This window comes from Ceratotherium simum, chromosome 1 (genome assembly GCF_057802395.1).
Source record: "Ceratotherium simum simum isolate JZ-2026a chromosome 1, ASM5780239v1, whole genome shotgun sequence".
NCBI lineage: Eukaryota > Metazoa > Chordata > Mammalia > Perissodactyla > Rhinocerotidae > Ceratotherium > Ceratotherium simum.
This window is the reverse complement of record NC_141900.1, coordinates 65769735-65793331: the sequence shown is the minus strand read 5'-3', so window position 1 is coordinate 65793331 and position 23597 is coordinate 65769735. Positions and strand designations below refer to the sequence as shown.

The 23597-nt window shown below is 40.4% G+C and overlaps 1 protein-coding gene across 2 annotated transcripts in view; it reads right to left on the bottom strand.

Moving 5' to 3' along the window:
- NPSR1 (neuropeptide S receptor 1) overlaps window positions 1–23597 on the bottom strand; it is a 156001-nt gene that overhangs the window by 118477 nt on the left and 13927 nt on the right. For both annotated transcript variants that reach the window (XM_004418834.2, XM_014784483.2), the window contains exon 2: window positions 7116–7248. In XM_004418834.2, coding sequence (XP_004418891.2) covers window positions 7116–7248 — 133 coding nt within the window. The remainder of the gene's footprint in view (window positions 1–7115; window positions 7249–23597) is intronic.

The following is a 23597-nucleotide window of genomic DNA, read 5'->3' as shown; positions in this document are numbered from 1 at the left end:
TCTCCATCCCCCCACACTGTGTTCCACCCGTTCTGAATCATTTGTAATCCTCTGATGCACCTAGCTTTTTCCCTCTGTTATGGACTGAATGTTTGTGTCCCACCAAAATTCACATGTTGAAGCCCTAATCCCCAGTGGGACTTTATAGAAGTAATTAATATTAAATGAGGTCATAAGGGTAGGCCCTGACCTGATAGGATTAGTGTCCATATTAGAAGAGACACCACAGAGCTTGCTTTCTCTCTCTCTCCATATGCAGGCACCAAGGAAAGACCATTGAGGACACAGAGAAAAGGTAGCCTTATGCAAACCAGGAAGAGAGCTCTCACTAGAACCCAACCAGGCTGGCACTCCTCTGATCTCAGACTTCCAGGTTCCCCAACTGTGAGAGAATAAACGTCTAGTGTTTAAGCCACCCAGTCTATGGTGTTTGTTATGATAGTCTGTGCAGACTAAGACATCCCCTTCTTGATGCCAAGAGGAAAACCTATACGATTATAGCTGTATTTATGCAAATATATTGGCATTGCAGGGACACACTAATAATAGGAGCATCTTTATGTGAGAACAACTCATTCATGCTGAGTTTAAGCCATCAGCCTCTGTTATAATATCACCGTTATAGGGCCAGTGTCTTGTCACTGTTTTTTCCTCATATGGAGAAGCCCAATACATGGTCCTTTGATGGAAGAGTTTTAGTGACAAGCAGATATGAGTATGGGTTGATCTTGACTTTTCTCCTCAATCTAAGTGATCATCTGATAATCATGAAGACTTTAGCTTATGTGGGCTGGATTTGATATCATTAGGAATTTTCCTTTATATTTTCAATCGCATTGTTAGTGTTCCTGAGGCACATAACAGTTCAAAAATTTTTTTTTAATTATAACGAAAGAAACTGGAGAAGAAAGTCTTGATATAGCGTCTTCTTTAAGATGAATTTTAAAACTTTGAGATGAATGAATGAATTTTAAATCTTTGGTCAAACACGTGATTTATCTAAACCTTTATAAACGTTAAGCTCTCACTTTGCCCTCACTCTCCCCAACCCCACCCCAAAGCTTAATGTTCTACTCACATATTGAAGGTGGCATTCATACTTTAGGGGTGGGCTAGAATTTTATGAGGGCACAAGCTTTTCAAATTCTGATTTAAAAATCAGTTGCAAACCCAGAGGCCCATAGGCCAAATCTGGCCTGCATGTGTGGTTCATTCAATTGGCACAGTGTTTGACAAAAACTGAGTTTGAGTGCCTTTAGGTGCAGCCTTCACTCTCCAGTTCACCTCAGTCTCCATCTTTGCTTGTCTCTTCCCCGGGCTCTTTCACACGTTTACACTACCTGCTCGACTCCTGAAGGTAATTGAGATTGAAACCCTTGCTCTGTATTGAGATGATGTATTTTGTAAACAAACGTTTTATTGAAATAAACTACACAAAGTGCACAAATCATAAATATATACTTTGGTGAGTTATCACAAAGGGAACATATCCATGTAACTACGATCAAGGTCTATAAATAGAACAAACTAGTGCTGGAAGTCCTCCTGTCTTCGTGTTCCCACCAAAACAAATGCTAAAACACGTGGCTACAAGTGATTCCAAGAAGCACAGTGAATATCTGAGTTTTAGATGTATGTATACACCCTGCATCAGCTTTCTTTTAGTGTGTGTTTTCTCATTTTATTATTTTTTATCCTTTTACTTTGCTGCCCTTTCACTTTCCTTTTAATTTAAATTTTCATGTATCCTTATGTTTAAGGTATACATCTTTTATAAGCAGATTAAAATAGGTATTTTTTAATCTACTCTGACAATCTTGTTTTATTTGAAGTATTTGTCCATTTAAAATTAAAGCAATTAATGATATATTTGAGGTTAAATGTACCAACTTATTTGCCCTACCTGTTCCAGTAATCCTGATATTTTTCTCTCTCCTTTCTTAACTTCTTTTAGTTTACATATAACATATGTATATCATATGTAAATTTATATATATATTTGTATATTTTAAATATTTCATTTTACATCTCTTTTAGAGTGCCAGTAATATACTTTTTTACAATTTAAAAGATTATTCTAGAGATTTCAACACATCTCCCTGACTTTTTTTTTTTTAAAGTTCTGAAGTATTATTGCAATAGGTACCCCCAAATCATTTAGTATAGGGGAAAATGCAAGTGAATGCATTCAAAGCACTTAAAAAAATCATGAAATAGAGTCTGTTATCTGAGGTAAAAGAGATTGGGAGCATAATAAGAAAGCTAATCAATAGAAAGTGTTTGATGTGGTTTGGAGGAAGAGGAAAAGATAAGAGTAAACTATTCTTATATTGACTCATTTACTTCAATAATAGCTTTTTAGAACTATTGGGAAGAAAATAAGAAACCTGTGAAAATTATAAAATGTTTTTTAACTATAATTGAAAAGTTTTAAATAATCAAACATTTTGAAATCACATAGTTTTCTCTTTGGTTACTTACTAGATGGTACTTGAATTTTATAGATTTTGTTGGGTCCCTGACTTATAAATGTTTAATGTAAATTAGTGCTTTTACTACATCCAAGACAATCCAAAGACTTTAAAGTCTTTAACTCTCAAATACCTCTTTTGTCCCATTGTTATCATGTATATTTTTTCTTTTTGTTTTAAATTTTGTTATTATGAAGAATTTCAAAAATATGTAAAAATAGAGAGAATAGTATAAGTATAAAGAACTGAATGTACTCACCATCAGGCTCCAATAATTATCAATTTTGTCATCTATGTGTACTCAACCCTGCCGTCAAATAATTTTGAAGTGAATCCAAGACACGTTTTTAATTTACCTGTAAACGTTTTCAGTATGTATCCTAAAAATATAATAACTCTTTTTAACCATAAAATATACCATGATTTAACACAGATAGTTCCAATTCAAATTCAAGATTACAGAGATTTTACTTAATCCCATCATTTTAATGTATTGTAATTCTTTTTATATTTGTTTGATTGTTTTCTTTTTTGCTGAGGGAGACTTTCTCTGAGCTAACATTTGTTGCTAATCTTTCTCTTTTTACTGAGGAAGATTTGCCCTGACCTAACATCTGTTGCCAATCTTCTTCTTTTTTGTATGTGAGCCATCGTGACAGGACGGCCACAGACAGACAAGTGGTGTAGGTCCATTCCCAGGAACTGCACTCTGGCCACTGAAGTGGAGCATGCTGAACTTAACCACTAGGCCACTGGGGCTGGCCCTGATTGTTTGTTTTTTAATCCTGTTTACCTTTATGGTATTTTATGAATCTGTGGTTTGATCTCTTTAGGGAATTTGGGAAAATTGTTGGCCATGATATCCTCAAATATTGTTTCTGTCCAGCCTGTCTTATTTCTTTCTGGTAATCCTTTTTGCTGTGACCATATGTTTCTTATTTTCTTTCTGTATTTCTGTCTTTTTTTGTGTGTGTGAGGAAGATTGGCCCTGAGCTAACATCTGCCAATCCTCCTCTTTTTGCTGAGGAAGACCGGCCCTGGGCTAACATCCATGTCCATCTTCCTCTACTTTATATGAGATGCCGCCACAGCATGGCTTGACAAGCGGTGCATGGGTGCATGCCCGGAATCCAAACTGGCGAACCCTGGGCTGTCGCAGCAGAGTGTGCACACTTAACCGCTTGCGCCACCGGGCCGGCCCCTGTATTTCCGTTTTTTATTTCTCCATGCTTTAATCTGATTACTTTTTTCTGACCTGTATTGCAGCTTAATAATTTTCTCTTCAGCTATGTTTCATTTGCTACTAAAACCATCTATTGTATTTTTAACTTTAGTCATTTTACATATTTTCTTCTTAAATTTTCTGTTTGTATATGTTGTATGATATTCAATCTTTCCTCTTACCTCTCAGCTTCTTAAACAGATTAATAGCAGTTATAAATTATGTCTGATAACTCCAATAGCTGAACCTCTTGTGCAACTCTTTTTACTGTATACTTTTCTTGTTTTTTTGTCAGTTATAGTCTTTTTGCACTCCTGGTTATTTTGTAATCAAGTGCTGAACATTGTACATGAAAAATTATAGTTAATTTGTTGCTATTGATGATGTTATGATGCTCTAAAGAAGATTTACTTTTGCACCTTGCAGACCGTTAGACTAAGTGCAGAGGTAGATCATCTTACTCCAGTCAGGGATTGAGTTGTACTTCAGTCTTTGTGAAGGCTGATCTATTCTCAGCTCACCTTTACTTGTAGGTTGTAACTCTTCAGTTTTCTCAGTAGAAACCAAAGGGTATTTATGAAAGCCCCTACACTTTGGTATTTTTGCTCAGTTGGTCTAGTGAGACTATCAAAAGGTCTACTCAGCTTCTTAGGTTCCCAGCCTCTGCTTTTAAATCAGCTAATGCCTTGAGAGAAATAGTGCTGCCAAATATTGGACTTACATCTCAGGGTTCCCTGCTCTATAGCCTCTTGGTTTCTCAATTCTTAGCTATCTTGGTAGTTCTGTGATACCTTCTAACAAGTGGTTACAGTTTGTCCAGGTTTTCTAATTGTTGTAGGTAAAAGTATTGGTCTTAAATGAACCAGTTCAAAATTTTTGAAAGCAGAAGTCACGTAATATATTCTTGAACTATTGTTATGTATCTTACAGTTATATATAAGTCAGACTAGTTTATTTTTAGCCATGACATATGTAAGTATAAACATAAATGTGTATGTTTGTTTATTTATTTTTGTAACTGGCTCCAGGGTTCTTTTTTAGGGAGCAATTTCATTTTTTTAAAAAAAAAGTGCCCAATATTTTTGGGTTTTTTTGAAGATGTAGTATCCCCAAGGTCATGGTTTGAAAAGAGTAGGAAAAAAAACTCCTTGGCATATGATAAATAGGTACTTATAGGAGAGAGAAAGTGGAAAAGTGAAAATAAGACAAAAGACTACAGCAAGGTAAATTGAGAAATTTCTGGTGGTAGCTGCAAGTTATATATAATATATAATATTCCATTTTAATATGTTTACTTTGCTATAATGAAATCTCCCTCTGTTGCCTGAAACATTTGGTAAAGTCTTTTAAAAGTAAAAAGTCATGTTTCTGTGGGTGATTGCAAAGAAAATGAAAAAAAAGTGAGCTGAGTGCCTTCTTAGGGTCAGTATGGATTAAAAAAAAAAAAAGACTAACTGGGAAGGTGAGATGCCCGTGAAAGGGAGCAGTTCAGCGGAGTTAGGAAGTGAGAACGAGACGTGATGAGTAAGAATATAAAGCCCAGAAAATCTGAAGAAATCTTGGTGAGTACATTAACATGGGATAGGGGACTCAAATCAAATTTATATAAATCTCAAAGAATAGGATCCTTCAGTTGATACCTGAGTAACTTTTATATATATACTGAACACTCAGATGTGTATTCTCAACTCCCGTACCAAAGGATCTGAGATCATGGTGAAATGCGTATGGAGCAAATTTTAATATCTTAAATAAGATGGCAAAACTTTCCTCTCCAAGAATTCTTCACTTGAAATCCTCCTGATCTGACCTCTTGAGTTTTTCCAGAGGAAATTAACAAATCAAAAAACAGACTATAAACATTCACGAAAAATTAAGCCTAGGTTAATACAGCAGACTATGGATTCGAATAGAACACACGACTTTGAAAATAGATGGTGAAATTTCAGTTATTCATTTAATGATTATTTTTGACAATACTTTAAATTTCACGCTGACATCCTTGCCACCTCTAAGTTCTTACACTCTAAAAAAGAACACATAGTTCCATAGAATGCAATTGAAGAAATACAATGAAAGTAAGTTATTACACACCCTCATCCAAGGATTTTGCATCTCAGCACTTGCTGGGTAATCCTAATTACTCTTTACTCCTACAATCATAGGAGTGAAAAATGGGGCTCCTGCTTATAGGAAAGCCTGAAGGAGTTTTCCCCATCATAAGCCCCACCTTTGTAACTCAGGCTCCTCTTACATCTCTTTATTTATCAATAGTGCCTTTGTTTTTCATCCTGGTCACCGTAGCCCAGCTCAAGCAAATGGGGTGTCTACACTTTGTTTGTGAGAGAAGTGGGGGAATTTCAGGCTATCAACAATGTATGGTTATGGTTCTCTTGTAAGTTACAGTGTTGTATTTTTCATGTACTGTGGCTCAAGACTAAATTCCCAAGAACTCTCCACTGCCACTACTGCAACTGAGAGTACAGCACACGTGGAAATGTACCAAACAGCCCTCTCTGACAGTCATCTACCATTGCTTCTTGTTAGCACTTAACACTTTAAAATAATTCTTTGCATTTGCCCTACAGTCTGACTCAAATTAAACTCTTATGATCGCCGTCTTGTTCCCAGAGCTCAGGACTCCATGTCTGTCTTAGGCTGGACCCTCTGGGAATCCCATCTGCCCACTCTCTTCTCTGGCCTGTGGGAATAGGACTGTCCCTGGTTATGTCTTCCTGTTGAACATGAGCCCTACCTATTTGGACTCTACCCATCTCTGTGAGGTCTTTCTTTCACAGATCATTTTTTTTAACTTAAGAATATCTCACCATTCCCCCCTCCAGGTGTGATGCAGTCACACTTTGACTGTACTGGCCATTCCCAGCATCCACATTTCAGTGTCTATCCTGGATATTGTCTCATGTCCTTACACTATGCCCAGCAGTAGTGTTGCATGTTGCTTACATTTAGAAAACAATGCCCACAGACTTAAATCTGCAAAGTACTTGTGGCTTCACATTTGTTATTGAGTAGAGACAATTCTGGTCCATTTTCTGGGATATATTCCTTAAGCTCATAACACGGTATGATATGGTAATACCACCTTTGTGAATTATGGAGGCTGCTGTGTATAGGAAGAGTGAAACTCTATAGAACCCTTTGGTGGTGCTGAAGATAGTATTTTTCAATTCTGTGTATAGTGAGCTATTTTTATAATGGGATCTTATAGATATTTAAATGTGTTAAATTTTCTGGAAGAAAAATTCAAACATGGGATTTATATTCCCATAGAAATTTCTCCTACATTTGCTGATGCCTTTGGACTGATAGGATACCATTTCTATTGGTAAAATAATTGAAAGTGAGGAGCCATAGCAATTCTGTACACAGCTTCCTCCTCCCCCATCTGCACGGTTACTTACCTGTGACGGCCAGCTGAGTCACAAAGAAGGTCATTCTTGACTTCCTTTTCCTCCTCCATGTGGAGAACAGCACGACGGAGTTTCCAACAATGGTGAAAACAAAGAGGACCCACAGAGTTATCAACTGCTCAGTCTGTGAGAAACAAAGCAACACAAAACCAGTGTACCAGTGAGGACCAGGGTACTTTACAGAATGCAAGGCTCAGACTTTGGTGCTGGAATGTCTTCCTCCTGGGCTCATATCCCCACCTGTCAGAGCTCTCTCTCAAGAGAACAAAGACACAAAGGCCCTTATTTACATGGATGGCAGTGTAAATTGATGCAACCTTTAAAAAAATCTATTTGGAAATATATGTCAAGAGACAAAAAAATATATGTATTCTTTGACCAAGTAATTTAAATCCATGTGAAAGAATTAAATGTGTGAAAAAAGAACACTACAATCACAAAGATGTGCATATTTATTGTAAGAAGAAATTGAAAATTGCTTAAAGATAACAGGATAGTTAAGTCAATACAGCACTTCAATTCAGTGAACTATTATGTAGCTATTAACAACGACAGCCATGAAGATTATGTAGTAACATTAAATATGCTTATAATGGTAAGTGGAGAAACATGATAAAATTGCATATTGGGTATGATTATAACTTTGCAAAATTATACAAGTAGGTAAAAGACTGAAGTAGACTAAAATGTTAAGAGTGGTTATTTTAGGGTAGTGTGATTACGAGTTATCTTACTCTTTTTCCTTTGACAGAATTTTATAATATAGTAATCTTAAAGTTCCGCTGAATAATTTATAGTTAGTAAAAACAAAAAAAGGCAGAATGCTGCTCATTTAATATCGCAATTCCTTCATGAAGAGTTTTTCACGATTCCTTCAAACAGAGCTTTTTGTCTGTTTAAAGTCCATCACCCAGAATCAGCAGAAGGCCAGGGCACTGGGATAGACTGTACACAGGGATGGAGCAGGGATGGGCTGTGGGTGAAAAGCATGGAACCAAGGTGATCCAGAGGCAAGCCCAAAATCAAAAGCCAGAGACATCAGCCCTAAAGATCTGGGCAGAATCCTGGTAAGAACACACAAGTCTAAGACTGAAATCTGAGAGCTTCTACTATTTTGAGGAGAAGATCAGAAGAAGAAGCTGAAGAAACTCCTTGTGATGGTAAAATATTATGTGTCAGACTTGGCTAGGCTGGAATGCCCAGTTGTTTGGTCAACGCTAGTGTAAGATGTTGCTGTGAAAGTATTTGAATTTAAGCAGAGCAGATTACCCTCCATAACACGGATGGGCCTCATCCAAGGAGGTGAAAGCCTTCAGGGCAAAAGCTGAGATTTCCCAGAGAAGAAGGAGTTCTTCCTCAAGAATTCCTTGAGTAAAATAGAAATCAGGCCTGAGTTTCCTGTCTGCTCCTCCTTTCATGGATTTCAGACTTGCCAGCCCTGACAATCACATAAGCAAATTCCTTAAAATAAGTCTCTCTCTCTCAATCTCTCTCTCTATTCCTATATATGCCTATTGGTCCTGTTTTCTGTGGAGAATCCTGGCTAATACACTTCCTGAGTGTCTGAGGCATCAGGCCAGCGATTTTTCTTATGTTAAATTAATTTTATGTTATACAATAAGAGATGAATAATTCTTTTTAAAAAGTATAACAATTCAGGGGCCGGCCCTGTGGCATAGTGATTAAGTCCAGCATGCTCTGCTTCGGTGGCCCAGGTCCGTGGGTTCGGATCCCAAGCGCGGACCTACATCACTCGTCAAGCCATGCTGTGGTGGCAACCCACATACAAAATAGAGGAAGATTGGCACAGATGTTAGCTCAGGACTAATCTTCCTCAAGCAAAAAGAGAAAGATTGGCAACAGTTGTTAGGTCAGGGCCAATCTTCTTCACAAAAAAAAAAAAAGTATAACAATTCAGATAAAGCTCAAATCCCTTCACCACTCTCCATTTTGATAACTTCCCCTCTCCCAGAAGGTAAATATCATTTTGATTACTTTGTATGTCCTTTCAATCCTTTGAAAAACACTTTACAAGCACACACACACACACACACACACACACATATCCATAGCAAATATGTAGTATTTTTTGTGTGGATATCAGTTTGATGAGTCTGATATTTACTATACTCTACATATTGTGAAACTTGCTTTTTTAAAGTGAGTTGGAGGAATGGCTAAATAAAAGGTGATACTTTCATGCTTTCAATGGAGTAAAACATTTCAATTAAAAGAAATGGATTAAATTTACTAAAAATACTTTGAAGATGTAGGGAAGCATATAGACTGAGGGAGCAGGGGGAACCTATAAGCGTGCTGAGTCAGCCCAGATTTTCTTAGCTCCTACTTCTCCCTGAGCATAACACGACTGGGATTCCCTTGCACTGCCAGATGGAAACCTGAACCTGCTCTGCCAGGTTCCAGGGCTAGAGGCAGTTTCTCACAATTGTTCCTCGAGCCCATATCCTTTCCAGAAGTCCAGCTGGAGATAGCATCTCCATGAGTCCTGCACTTTATCAAGCTGATACTTAGGCTCTCCATCTCAGATTAACGGATGGGTTCCTGAGGCCCTGGGTGGAAGTCAGGGCCTTGAAACTGCAGAATGGCAGAAGATAGGGAGGATGGGCATTGTGGTGGTGCTGGGGGGAGGGTGGGTGCACAAGAGGAGAGGGAGGACCATAGAGTCGAGGCCCTTTGCTATTTTGAAGGGCACAGGGGGCAGATGCCTCACCTCCAGCATGCTTTTGTCATCTCCCATTTGGAGGGCCAGGCCATGTACTTTTTCTCAGGTCCTTTTCTGACCAGGGGGGTCACATTCTTCTGGATGATTCATTTCTCTAGCAGTCTAGATACGGGTGGCATTGAGAAAGCATCAGGAATGGAAACCGATTATCATGAAAAGGGCACTTCTGAGTGGAGATGGGGAATGAGTTTTTGTAAGAGAAGTCTCTCCTTTGAGATAGATGGGCAAGTGTGCCGTCAGGAGCAGATCCCGCAGGGGAGGCCTTTGATGCACCAGACTCACGTTCCCCATTCAGCAGCTGGTGTGTAGGTGGTTGGACATAAAAAAGTGGTTTGAACTTGGAGTACCTACATTTTTTTTAAATTGTGGAGCAATTTGGGGACCAATATAAGAAACTAGGTGGCTTGGAAGTCACTGTTAGCAGGAGCTCTCACTGACATTATGATGCTGATAGATGCCAGGGTGGGGATGAGGCATCAATATCCCCAACACAGTCCTAATAGAGTCTGCTCTCAGGGAAGATGATGGTGTCCTGGGGGTGTTTACGGTTCAGCAAAGATGAAGGAACCCCTAGAGCACGTGGTGTGGCAGGTGTGGGCATGCAAAGTCCTTTCATGCCCTGCTAAGAATGCAAATGAGAGATTTGCTAAGACTTTTTCCTGTTTCTTTCAGGAAATCTGTTTCATAGGGAGAAGCATTTCAATGCCTTAAAGTAGTTTCTTTTTTTTGAATTGCAGAACACTGTATCATGTCCAGCAATTTTCTCATTCCAGGTGATGGTGGGGGGTGGTTTATTTCCACACTTGTCTGGTATTAAGTTGATCTCTTTCAGCCTCAGAGGGAGAAGGAATGGAAAAGTTAGAATGCGTGTAACGTTTCTTTGCCAGATCAGAAATCCAGATCTCCGTGGTGAGTGGGGAGAGAGCAATGTCGGGACGCAGACATTGGAGGAATGCTACTCTGCCGGCGATGGTAGGGTGACAGGAAGGTAGTGGACACAGGGCTGTTTTCCTCCCTGAGAGTCTGTCTTCACCAGCACCACTCATGGCCCTGCTCAGATGCCCACATCTCTTTCTGGGAGAAAGCAACTGGCCACTGCTCTCCTCCATGAAGTCTGTGGCAATCAGTGAACTTCCCGCAGAAATCTGCCCCCGTCTTGGCCTCTGGACTCCTCCTGTAGTGGAATTCCCCTCGGGCCAGTCTCCCCTCTGCTGATTCTCCAGGGAGACTCTTACTTCGTAGGAGAGAGCAAATGAGGCTGTCTGCCTTGCCCTCAGACTGTCGACCTCTCATAGAGATTCCTCCAATTTTCCAGCAGGTGGCTGTCAACCTTCCCTATTTTCTACTTCTGACAAAATTTTTTTTCAACTAAAATTACCCTCTGAAGGCCTTTTGGATGAGAATTAGAAAGAGGAGGAGAATTAATCGAGTGAACTCCAGGTAATTTTGAAGTAGAAGTTAACGTTTTTTTCCGGAATATATCTCTCTTCTGCTCCTCTTTCTTCACATAACTAACTGCCTGTGGTTATTACGGTTAGCTCACGTTTCCAGAAAAATAACACTGAAGTGGGTAAACAGTCTGCTTTTTGCATGGCTCTTGGTGATTATGCTGCTGGCACCAAAGTTCAGATTTCCAGAAATCAAGTTTCTCTCCAGTGGAGGAGCTCTCTGGCCTCCCAGTGGGCATGGAATGGCTGTTTTCTTCATCTTTGTACTGCACAGTCCTGACCCAGCCATCCAATCTCTTCAAAGTAGGCTTGGGGCTCAGATCTGCTCTGCTGGGAGCACAGACTCACAAACACTGCAAATCAAATTATCTTGGTTAGATGTATCAGTGAATTGGAAGTCAAGCCTCAGGAGGGTTGTTGCAGTCAGTGCTGGCTTGGCTGAGCCTTTATCTTAGGAGCTTGCGCTAACTGTGCATTGGGTTGGTAGACCCAAGGCACTCTGTAAACAGGACAGGGTCTATTCTCCTTCGGATTGGATGATGGCTATGGGGCATGCTGAGCAAATCCTGTGAAATCAGGCCCCATCCTCCCGCTTTGGAGTTTTCTATTGGAAGACAATCTAACCTTATCTCACAGGCTTCAGGAAACTTCCAGATGGAGGAAATCCCCCACTGTTGCTTTCTGGAGTCTTCCTAAAAGCCATGTTTATTTATTTGTTTTATTAATTCATTCAACATCAATTAATTGTCTACAGTGTAAGGTGTTGGCGCTACAAGAGAGAATAAAACATGAAGAGTGTATAAATTATACTCAGCCTTGTTTAAATTCTGTTTCATCAAGTAGTACAAGGGTCATTAAGTATGAAAACACTTAGTTGTAGGATCATTTATTCATAGCATTCTTACCCATGTACCACATGCACATAAACACGCAAATCCCAGGGCATTTTGAGGATTTGGAAAATTATGACAATGGGAATTTAGGAAACAAGTTCAGAGACATTTGAGCATCACAATCAGGTAAGGGATTTGGTAGAAAAGTGGGTAGGCTTTGAAACCAGGCTGATGTGGAATCAGATTCTTTGCCACTTGCTGGATGTGTGATGCATCAGTAAATGATAACCTCTCTGAGCCTGTTTTCTCATTGATAAAATGAAGATAAAAATAAAATCTGCCTCAGGATACTTGTGATGAATAGATGTGATGATAAAAATGGAGATTTCTAGCTCAGTGCCTGATGCATAGTATACACACAATAAAAATTGATTTATCTCCTTCCTTACTTTCACGGACCACATACAAGTTTGAGGGGTGATTTATGAATAACTCACTACCATTTCCAAATGATGCTTGAGTTCACCCTGTTTGTCCTATTTTCAGTTCCAGTCTATTGGAATTTCGCCTGAGCCTAACAGACACTCCACCTACACACTCCCCACTTCCCGGGAAGGGACTGATAGTGTCCCAACACCACTCTCAGAATTATTGCGGAGTATAGTTGGGGATTAAATGCCCCCTAGTGGTCATGTGAGGCAAAATTCCAGAAAGATGCTTAGTACTAAGTAGAAGCAACAGGTGAACTTCGAATTTTCAATGACTAAAGACTAGAGTGTTTTCAACTCAGTTACATGGTTGTGGGCTCATGACCAATTGGTTTTAAACCTCAGGTTAATGAGGCCATGCAGTGACATCAGCTATCTGCAGGCCAGAAAATTACAACCTGGGATTTAGAGGGATGAATTGCCGTGAAGATGCTGGTGACGCCACAGGCCTGATACCTGTGGGATATCCTGGGATATTGCATCGTATCCCAAGAATACCATGTGATATACCTCCAGAACCAAAAGGACGCCTGTGAGGGTAGGCATTATGTCTGGGTCTCCATTCCAGGCTGGCAGTCTTCCTTCCCCATAGAAAGTGCTTAATAAATATCTGTTGGATGAATATATGGGTGATGACAAGTGCAAGGGTACTTGTAAGTATCAAAGAGGAGGTTATTTGAAATGAGAATTATGTCATGAAATACAGGACATTTAGTCGGGTGACTCTGGTTGAAATTAGATTTAGTTGGGTGACTCTAGTTGAAATTGGATATGTCATATTTGTCTGGAGAGGAAGACATGACTTATCCAAATTCAAGGAATAATAGTCTTCTTTTCCAGTGGAGTCCTGGAAACTGGAAAAAAAAGTCTAAAGTATCTTTCACGATCGTAGAGTGAATGGGAACTAACATTATTTGAGCGAATCACCTAGCACGTGACTGACTTTATTTATAATGTACAGTAGGTGTGAACAAATATTTGTTGTTGATCCATTGTCATGTGCTAAACATAGTTTGAAAAGCTTTACACACTGCTCACTTAATCATCGCCACCTCACTGATGAGACGTCACTGTCTTCAACATTACAGGTAAGGAAAGGGGGCTGAGAGAAGTTACTAACCTGCGCTACCTGGCTCATAAGTGATGCAGCTGGGATTTGAACATTGCTTTGCTTGACTGAAAAGTCCATGCCCTGCTTCCTGAGGTGGTTTTCTGCTCCAATTTGGGGCCAGAGATAGTGAAGTTGCCTCATTTGCTTTCAATTTTCAAGTGGGAAATACCTTCATTTTCCTTCTGACCCAAAACTTATTCTGAAGCTGGGTTTCTGGAGCTGAGTCCGTTTCAAACTGTCTCACCCAGGACTGAGCGTAAGGTCAATGCTCAGTATGTGTTCGAATGGCTGGACACTGGAGCCACATGTGGCTTCCACACAACAGTAGTCATAAACATCACACAAGATGTGGCTGCCTCATCTGTCCCAGGCATCATAGAACTTTCTGTACCCCTTACATTTTCATGGTTTATTTTATGATTATGGTTATTTCTGTGATGTTGCAGAGGAATATCTCAAACACAGGAAGGAGCACATATAGCTTACTTCCCAAGAGAGGAAATGAAGTCTCAGAAAGGTTATGACTGAGCCTCAGTTCTCAGTGAGCAGGCAAAGCGGCTGCACTGTCCTGTCGCTGAGCCCCGGGTGCCCCCTATTCACAGCACCCGGGCTCTGAGGCTGCTCCAAGCTTCATTAGTTTGCTTAGGTGGGTTGGAAATATCAAAAGCAGATATATGAATATGTCTAATTCCATTGAGGATGAATCATTGTGTAACACAGGCAGCGCACAGTTTAAAGCGAGACAAGTAGGAACAGACTGCACAGCTTTGGATTCCTGGAGCTGTTTAATTAGACTTGGGGAATGGGATACATTAAGAGGATCTGGAGACCCCTGGGTAGGAACCATTTATGAACAGATGAGAACTTCTCATTCAGGAGTTTGTCTCAACTTCTCCCCGTGTCTCGCCCCACCTGCAGCTTCAGAGGCACTGCCACATGGTTAACAACCAGTTGCGCTCAACCAGGAGGCGTGGAGGCAGGATCGGGCTTGCTCAGGAGCGCCCACGTTGGCTTCTTCCCCACAACCACCTCCTCCTGAGGATGCCCCTTTGGAAAATCTGCGCTTTCACCATCGTCTCAGGAACCCAGCTGGGAGACACCCTCGCAAATACAGTTGAATTATCATCATCACAACCGTCTATCTGCATTCACCTTTTCCAACTGTTTTACCTGGAGCTATGGGAATTCTATCTTTGATTACCCAGGATAGCCTTCATTTCTAATAGTCAATTAGGAAAAAATATATAACAAGACTTTTAAATTAATTACTATTATAAGAAATAGGAAAATTATATAAAGCTACATATAAGTGTGGTTGTTAATTCAAGTTTTCCATTTTTTGTAAGGCTTTTCATATCACTTTAACAGGGGTCCAGAGCAGGGATGTAGTTTGCACCCTCTGACTAGGGGCTGGTGGGACGAGCTGACAGGGGGCCTCCCGCATGAAGAATAGAGACTGTGAATGGATTAGGAGGTATAGCAGTCAGGGTCTGTTGAGGTTGACAGCAGGGCTGTGGACCAAGACGGTCCCAACTAGCTGTGGACTAAGAGTTATTCTGTGAATTCCCATGTAGTACCTCAGAGGGGGAAGGCATTTACCCCAAGAGGAGAGCCTTGGAATATATATGTTGTTATAGAAGTGATACTCAGGTCAGAAGTGGGAAACTATCCTTGGAATCATGTTGCTGTGAACATGATTACACTGGTGTGCATTCTGTATAGTCAAGTTCAACAAACATTTATTGAGAATCTAGTAGCAAAGTTCAACATACTTTGGGGATAAAAGGAAGGCTAAGCCAAGGAGCTCAGAGTCTGATGGTGGAGGCATATATGTAAACAATAATTTTCAACGTGAGCTACTATAATGGAGATGTTGTAGAATCCCAAATAACGGACATGTTGTTGAGGAGGGGCTGAACATGTTGGTGAAAAGCTTTAACCTGGAGATATTAATATGTGAGCTGAGTCTGAAGAAATGAGTAGAAGCAGCCAAGCAAAGAAGTAGAGTGTGTGGCACAGTCTAAGTGAAGGGTGGAAACTTTAAGGTTAGTGAGGGTAGAGAGGGGCCATCCATGAGCATTACATGTGGTCACAGAGCAGAGAAGGGCTTATGATGAGAACTGGTCCTTTGTGCTGAAAACCAACTATTTAAAAAATGGGGCAAGGTCCACCCTGGGTCTTTGTCCTGAGTTAGAAGAACTTGGTACCAAAAGAAAAGATTCTTCTCCGTCTGGAATCTTCTCTAATTGCCTCCATGGCTTGAACTGCCTTTGCCCTATCCCTCAACACCATTATCACAGGTGACAGAATATAACTTTATTTCCTTCAAAGTGGGGCTGAACAGGAAAGTTCAGCCTAACATTTATTTCTTAGTTTAGCCTCCAGGACGTATTGAATACCTGCATCAGCTCTTTCTACTCTGACCAGAAAGGGTTAGTTATTGGTCTGGAGTATTTTATCATCACTGCTATGGTTCATGTTTAGTATTTAATTAGCCATGTTAATTTCCCACTGCCTAATTGTTCTCATTTCAAGCAGGGTTTGGTGCATGGGACTGCATCTACATGACTGTCTAATTTAGCTTTCTGGTTACTAGTAAATTCTCAGATTTCACCAGAAACAGAAACTCCAGTGTCCCACATTCATTTCAACGTGAGTCCCTTCTTGGATCACAAAAGGGTCCCAGATTAATCACAAATTGGGTGTATTGGAAGCTTTGAGGCAATTAAATTCTGGGATTCCATCTGAATTCCCATAATATACCAGACCACAGATGTTAGAAATCATCTCAAAACCCACCGGGCTCCAAGTCCAGGTAGTAATTAATATTTGTTGAACAAACGAAAGAGGAGCCTGATATGCACCAAGAACTGAGATTAACATTGAAATTGCTATTTGAGCTCTGGACCGCTGAAATATAGAAAACTAACATTTGGATAAATTAGGTCCAAATCTCTATAGTGTAGTAGAAACCAAAGTAATTACCATGTAATAAAAATATCAAGGAACTATTCTACATGATTATCCACATAATTAAAAAATAAGCCTCTGGGAATCTGTTTTCCGTTCTGGAGGTGATAATAAGCAGGGGAAAGTGTCTGAGGAAACTTCCCCCCAAGAGCCCATCTCAGATCAGACCCTAATACCTTCAATCTGTAGTTTCCAGTCCATCCAGGAGGCTCAGAATCAAGAGCCAGAAGAAATCTGGGGGAGTGAGCAAATAGAAGAGCAGAAGCAGACGTGAGGCCAGGATATGGAGCTGAACGTCCTGGTAGATGAGAACAGGTAGGGGAAAGGGGCGTGAGGGGCTCAGTATGAGGATTCCAGGGAGATCATCCTAAATTGCTACTCTTGGCGGCTTCATTTTCTGTGCATCTAAGTTGAGTGGTTGGTCAGCAGAGTTTAAAAGGCTGAGTTAGTGTGCACCCAATTCATGCAGCTTGTCATCTGCCTTGGTTTCCATTTGTCCTCTTGTTCCCTTGCCTGCATTTCTGGGTCCCCTACATGCTACCTGAGTCTTGCAAGCCTCCTCTGTCCAGGGTGGATCCCTAGCCCCTCGCCTCTCATCAGTCACTCCAGGGGAGCCTATCAGAGGTCTACAGATGCAGCCGCCTGCCTGCCTCCAAGCATCACTCCCACCTGAGCCTCCTGGACTTGGATGGAGTTGGCCACAGCACATTGGGCCTATGCTCAGGTGCCTGGTTACCCTAGCAGGGGCCACTCCTCTGGGCCAGGTTGGTCCTCTAGCCTGAAGCTTGCATCTCTCTAATCCACCTTCCTACTATTTTCCACTTGACCTGGAAGTCCAAGCATGCTTCGTGGTTCAGCCCATCCCAATGATAATAGAAAAATAACATGAGATTGGAAAAATGGATTTTCAAAGGAATAGATAATTCACAGATTGCGTGCCTAATCCAGAAATCACTATCAAGATCTCAACTAGGGGTTGGAGTGGTAAAACAATTATAAGGAGAGCGATACGAGAGAGGGGAGAAAAAAATGAAATGGGAGAATCATCGCATTGCCCCCACTAAATGCCTGAATTCTGCTGTGGCTCTGAAAGCGCCTAATCTTAATTATGTAAAGATCACATTCCTCTCCCACCCACATAGTTCATTACTAGAGGGACACTGGCGGCTCCCGAGACCCTTCCACGTGTGATCCTCAGGGGCCAGTTCGTTATCTGGAGCCTGCTCTCCCTCCATTGGCCTGCTATCACAAAGGTGCCTGCTTTTGGATGCTTTTCAGAACATCCTTTAAGGTTTTTCTGCAGAGGAAATTGATCCTTTCATTTGCTTTCATGGAAATACAATGTGCAAAATATATTTGAGAGGCTGCATGGTGCATTTTACATGATTATTATTACATGTTTCTGATAATAAAAGTAATATGTACTCATTGCCAAAAATTTAGTAAAATATAAAAAAAAGCACAAAGACAAAAATCCACCTTCCACAGAGAGAATTTCTCACTTTCTCATTTTGGTATATTCTTTTCTGTATTTTCTGGGTATATATCTATGTAGCTTATAAAACTTGGAATATACTATATGTACAGTTTATTGTACATATAGTGCATATACACAAAACCTTTAAAAAAAACCTTCAGTATTGAACAAGGATCAATGCTGTTATAGGTTCATAATATTCCTTAATATTCCATCCTATGGTTCCATCACAATTTTACTCTTCTACTGTCTGATACATACTGAACAAAACAACCTAATGCATAAGACCGTGTCTAAAATTTCTTTGAATATTTCTTTAGAATTCTTACAGCTCAATCCTGCAAGTAGAATTACCAAGTGAAAGTGCAAAAACATTGTTTAGGCTTGCTATATATTACCAAATCGCTCTCCAGAAAAGTTGGGTTAGTTGCCCTGACTTACTCTCCCTCCAACAGTTTTACAAAACTATCACATGCGTTATGTAACATTTTTCTTTAATCTTTACCAATTTGATATGTCTCATATTATGTTTCATTGTTAAGTGTGTAGTGTTCAGACCACCAGCAAACAGCATATTTTATACATTCTTTTAACTCTGCGTTTAATCTAAAATTCTTTTTGTTTCCTTTGCCTATTTTTTTCTGTTAGAAATATCTTTTTTTCATCTAAGAGCTCTTTATATATTAAGGACTTTCATCATGTTATATTTGTCATATAATTATTATATATAATATTATCAGGTATAATATTACATATATTTACTTTATATTTACTTTTATTGAAAATAATTTTCTCAGTTTTTTGTTTTGCTTTAAATTTTTATTTTTAGGCTTAGAAAGTCCTTGCACATCCCAAAGTTAGTCTGATGATTATACTTTCTTCTTAGCTATTTTGCAAAAACTTAGTTCCAAAATCCAACTGAAATTGATCTTATAACTTTACATGAGGTAAGAATCATCATCCATTCACCGACAAGTTTTTTTTTTGTAAGGAAGACTAGCTCTGAGCTAACATCCATTGCCAATCCTCCTGTTTTTGCTGAGGAAGATTGGCCCTGAGCTAACATCTGTGCCCATCCTCCTCCATTTTGTGTGTGGGACGCCACCACAGCATGGCTTGATAAGTGGTGTGCAGGTCCACACCTGGGATCTGAACCTGAGAACCCCAGGCCACTGAAGCAGAGTGTGTGAACTTAACTACTATACCACCAGGCCGGTCCCTCACCCACTACTTTCACTACCAAAACATTCATTCCTTCTTACTAATTTTTTTGTGTGTGTGTATGAGGAAGATCAGCCCTGAGGTAACATCCAATGGCAATCCTCCTCTTTTTGCTGAGGAAGACCGGCCCTGGGCTAACATCTGTGCCCATCTTCCTCCACTTTATATGGGACACCACCACAGCATGGCTTGACAGCGGTGTGTCGGTGTGCGCCCGGGATCCAAACCTGGCCTGCCAGCAGCGGAGTGTGCATGCTTAACCACTACGCCATGGGGCTGGCCCTCCTTCTCACTAACTTTTACAGTTTCTTTGTAGTATTAAGTTCATATATGTACTAGGATTTTATTTTCAGAGCTAATTATTTGTTATTATTGGTCTGTAAATTATTGTGATAATTATAAAATGTTTTGCTTAATGTAGATTTATATTTATTAATAACTGATAGGGAAAAATCTCTCTTCATTAGCATTTATATTCAAATCTCTTAGCTGTTCTCATCTGGTTTTTTTTCAATGAGCTTTTGAATTATTTTGTCAAATTAAAAGTCACATTGAAGTTTTGACTAAAATTGTTTTAAATATTACAAGGTAATTTGGGGAGAATTGACATCTTCAGAAAATTTAATCTTCCTATCCTGGAGCACCACATGTCTTTTTCATTTATTCAAATATTTTATATATTTCAGAAATGCTTAGCATTGAGAATTAATGCTATCTGAAATTTGACTAGTGCTTTCCAGTTCTAAAGTACCCTTATATTTTCATGATCCTCTCAACAAGCTGATCAGGAGATCGACTCAGGAATCTAGAGACTACAATTCTTGTTCTGACTCTACCATTTACTGACTGTGTGACCTTAGGAAGATCACTTTACCTCTCTGGGCCTCATCTGTCCAGAGGTGGCTCTGTTAGGTTATTCCACAGGTCCCTTAGGGATAGAACATGACATGGCAGAGCGTTTTCTGAGGTGTGTTCCAGGGACCATTGTCTCCAGGGAGTATCATTAGAGGTAACAAAGTAATGTCCTATGGTCCAATAAATTTGGGAAATGCAGGTTAAACAGAATTAAACAGGTTTCTTTTCTGTAAGACTTCTCAGAGACTTAAACAGGCTAATACATCTTCTAAGCATATGATGATATGTGCTATTTCCCAAAATTTTTGGCCACAGTCCCCTTTTATTTGCTTAACAACTCACATAATTAGAGTTCTGGGGAACATCCTTCGGGAAGTTACAATATGATGGAAAGAGCACATGCTTTGGAACCAGATCTGGGTTCAAATTTTTGGACTATTAACTACTTGTGTGAACTTATCTTCTCCGAGCCTCACTTTTCTCTATAAATCAGGATAATGTCTGTTTCAGAGTTGTAGGAGTTACAGTGGGCTGTGCTGATCACCAATATCCCATATCTTTCTCAGAGGGAGGATTATATTTCTCTGCTCCATTGAGAGCAGATCTGACCGTGAACTTATCTTGGCCAATACATTGACAGCAGAAGTGATATGTGTCATTTCTGGGCAGAAGCTATAAGAGCCAGTGCAGAGTTCAGTATTCTCTCTGTCTGTCTGTCTTCTGACTCTGGTATTATGGAAGCCCGTGTTGAGATGGAGCTTTGATCAGCCTGGGTCACTGAGTGACTACAATATGCAGAGGCCCCTTGTTAACCTGTAATAAGTGTCGATGCAAATAATCCACAACCAATCTATAAATCAAAATTGGGGTGACTTTATTATGAGCCAAATTTGAGGACCATATAGCCCGGGATAGTCCTTTCACAAAGGAATGGAACACTCCAAAGAAGTGGGGTGTACAGAGTGGTTATATATGATCAAAGAGCATGTATCACATACTCTGGAATGTCCCTTTTACAATAGTCACAAGATTGCCCTGTTGGCACAGCAATTGATGGACACAGCAGGTAGCAGGTCTGCTGTCTCGAGTTGGGTGGTCACAGGATGAGCGCAGCAATCAAATCCCAGCCTAGCGAGAAATGCTTATCCTTAAGGAAATGCCAATGTGGGGGAAGTTGCATCCTTATCTTAAGGGCATTTGTTCTTGTCTTTGGGACACGGTAAATGCTTAAAGCAGATGTACAATGAATGTTCAAAGGCCACATCAGTCCTTTTTGGAAAAACACGGTCAGGACAATTTAGTTTTACATAAAATGGCTTCCTCATATACTCCAGTATATCCTATTGCTTGCCATTTATTTATCATAATCATCAGGCAAGAGCAGGAAATAAACATAGTGTTAACTCTCTGATAATACCTGGTTATTTATTACAACAGCATAAGCTAGTTTAACCTGAGTAATGAAGGAGTAAATAAAATAATCAATGGAAAAGACTAAGTGCTTGGTAGAGTCAGCATTTGATAAATTATTCTACGTTTTATTTTGGGCTAACAGTTTGTGTATTCTTGAATACCTTTTGCATTTTTATCACAACCTAGGCCAAAAAAAGAAAAAAAAAAAAGAAAAAAACCTCGAAAGGGACTAAATGCATTGGAAAGGGAATCAAATTTATTCTTAATCAAAAGAATATCTTCTATTTGCTTAGATCACTCTGTGTTGCCAAGGGCAATAGTCCCCAGTACTAGATGAAAGAAAAGAAACTTGCATTTGGGCACTAACAATATTCTCTTTCATTTTTTATTAAATTATGAGTTGTGAATAAGGGTGCTTGAGCAAACACTTCTGTTCAATATCTGTATGTGAGTGGAGTTCTGAGTGCTGTGGGGCGATCTCTCATCCCATGCGGAGCCTGGAACACTGCAGGCCTGGGTGAATCACAGCTCCAGCCCAGCGGAGGAGCAATGTAAAGAGATTTCAGGAGCTGGAAGAAGAGGAATTAAGGGGCACTCTCTTCCCTGTTGCTGTGGCTTCTTCAAGGAACTCCAACAATCCTCTAGACCCTGTATGACCTTCTTCACCGTCTCAGGCCCAGGGAGCTCAGGAGAATAGGGGTTTATTTACATTAAGCAAAGTCCTCTTTAAAATGCAAATAGCCATGGGTGTGTAAGGGAGATGTGGGGAGAGACACCTGAAGGAAGGAATTCATTTACTCAGAATGGCTTTTATACTAATACTTGGAATTTGCTTTTTTTTTTTTGCTGAAGAAGACGGGCCCTGAGCTAACATCTGTTGCCAAATTCCTCTTTTTTTGTTTGAGGAAGATTAGCCCTGAGCTAACATCTGTGCCAATCTTCTTCTGTTTTGTATGTGGGTTGCCACCACAGCATGGCTGATGAGTGGTGTAGGTTCATGCCTGGGATCCAAACCTGCGAACCCAGGCCACTGAAGGAGATTGCGCTGAACTTGAACCATTACACCACAGGGCTGGCCCCCTGGAATTTGCCTATTGAAGAAAAAAGTTTTGAGATGAAAGGAGAACTAGGGAAAAGAGGTGGAAGAAAAAACTTTTTTTATTTTTTTTTGTAAGGAAGATCAGCCCTGAGCTAACATCTGATGCCAATCCTCCTCCTTTTTCTGAGGAAGACTGGCCCTGGGCTAACATCCGTGCCCATCTTCCTCCACTTTATATGGGATGCCGCCACAGCATGGCTTGACAAGCCGTGCGGCAGTGCACGCCCAGGATCTGAACCGGCGAACCCCGGGCTGCTGCAGCGGAGCGCGTGCACCTAACTGCTTGTGCCACTGGGCCGGCCCCAAGAAAAAACTTTTTTAAGCAGAGTGTTCAAGGTCCAAGCTGAATGCCCTGGTGGGGCTGAGGGCAGGCAGAGGAGGCTGGGAAGGGAAAGGAGTGGATTGTGAGAGGTGGGGAAAGCTTAATCTGGGTTCTTGTGAATCCTGTCATGGTTCTACTTGCTTCTTATTCCTCTCTAACCACCTACTGCTCTCTGTAGAAGTCTCTTTCCTTCCAAAAATGGAACTCAAAAGGAGGGAGTCCCAGGAAGTTTCTGCTTTATTTAACTTTGGCAATAGGGGAATAGTCTGTGTGGCTGGAGAGTGCGGGAAGATGAAGTATCTGGGTGGCTGGAGAGTCTGGGAGGGTGAAGTATCTGGGTGGGTGGAGAGTCTAGGAGGCTGGTCTCTAAGGGGAAGGGCATCAGCCCTCCCTCACCTCTCCACCCCTCTGGGCTTGGGGGGATCCTCACAGGTAACTAGTGAGTAGAACTCCTCTGTGACTACTTCCCTCCTTCTCTCCCCCAAAACTTCAC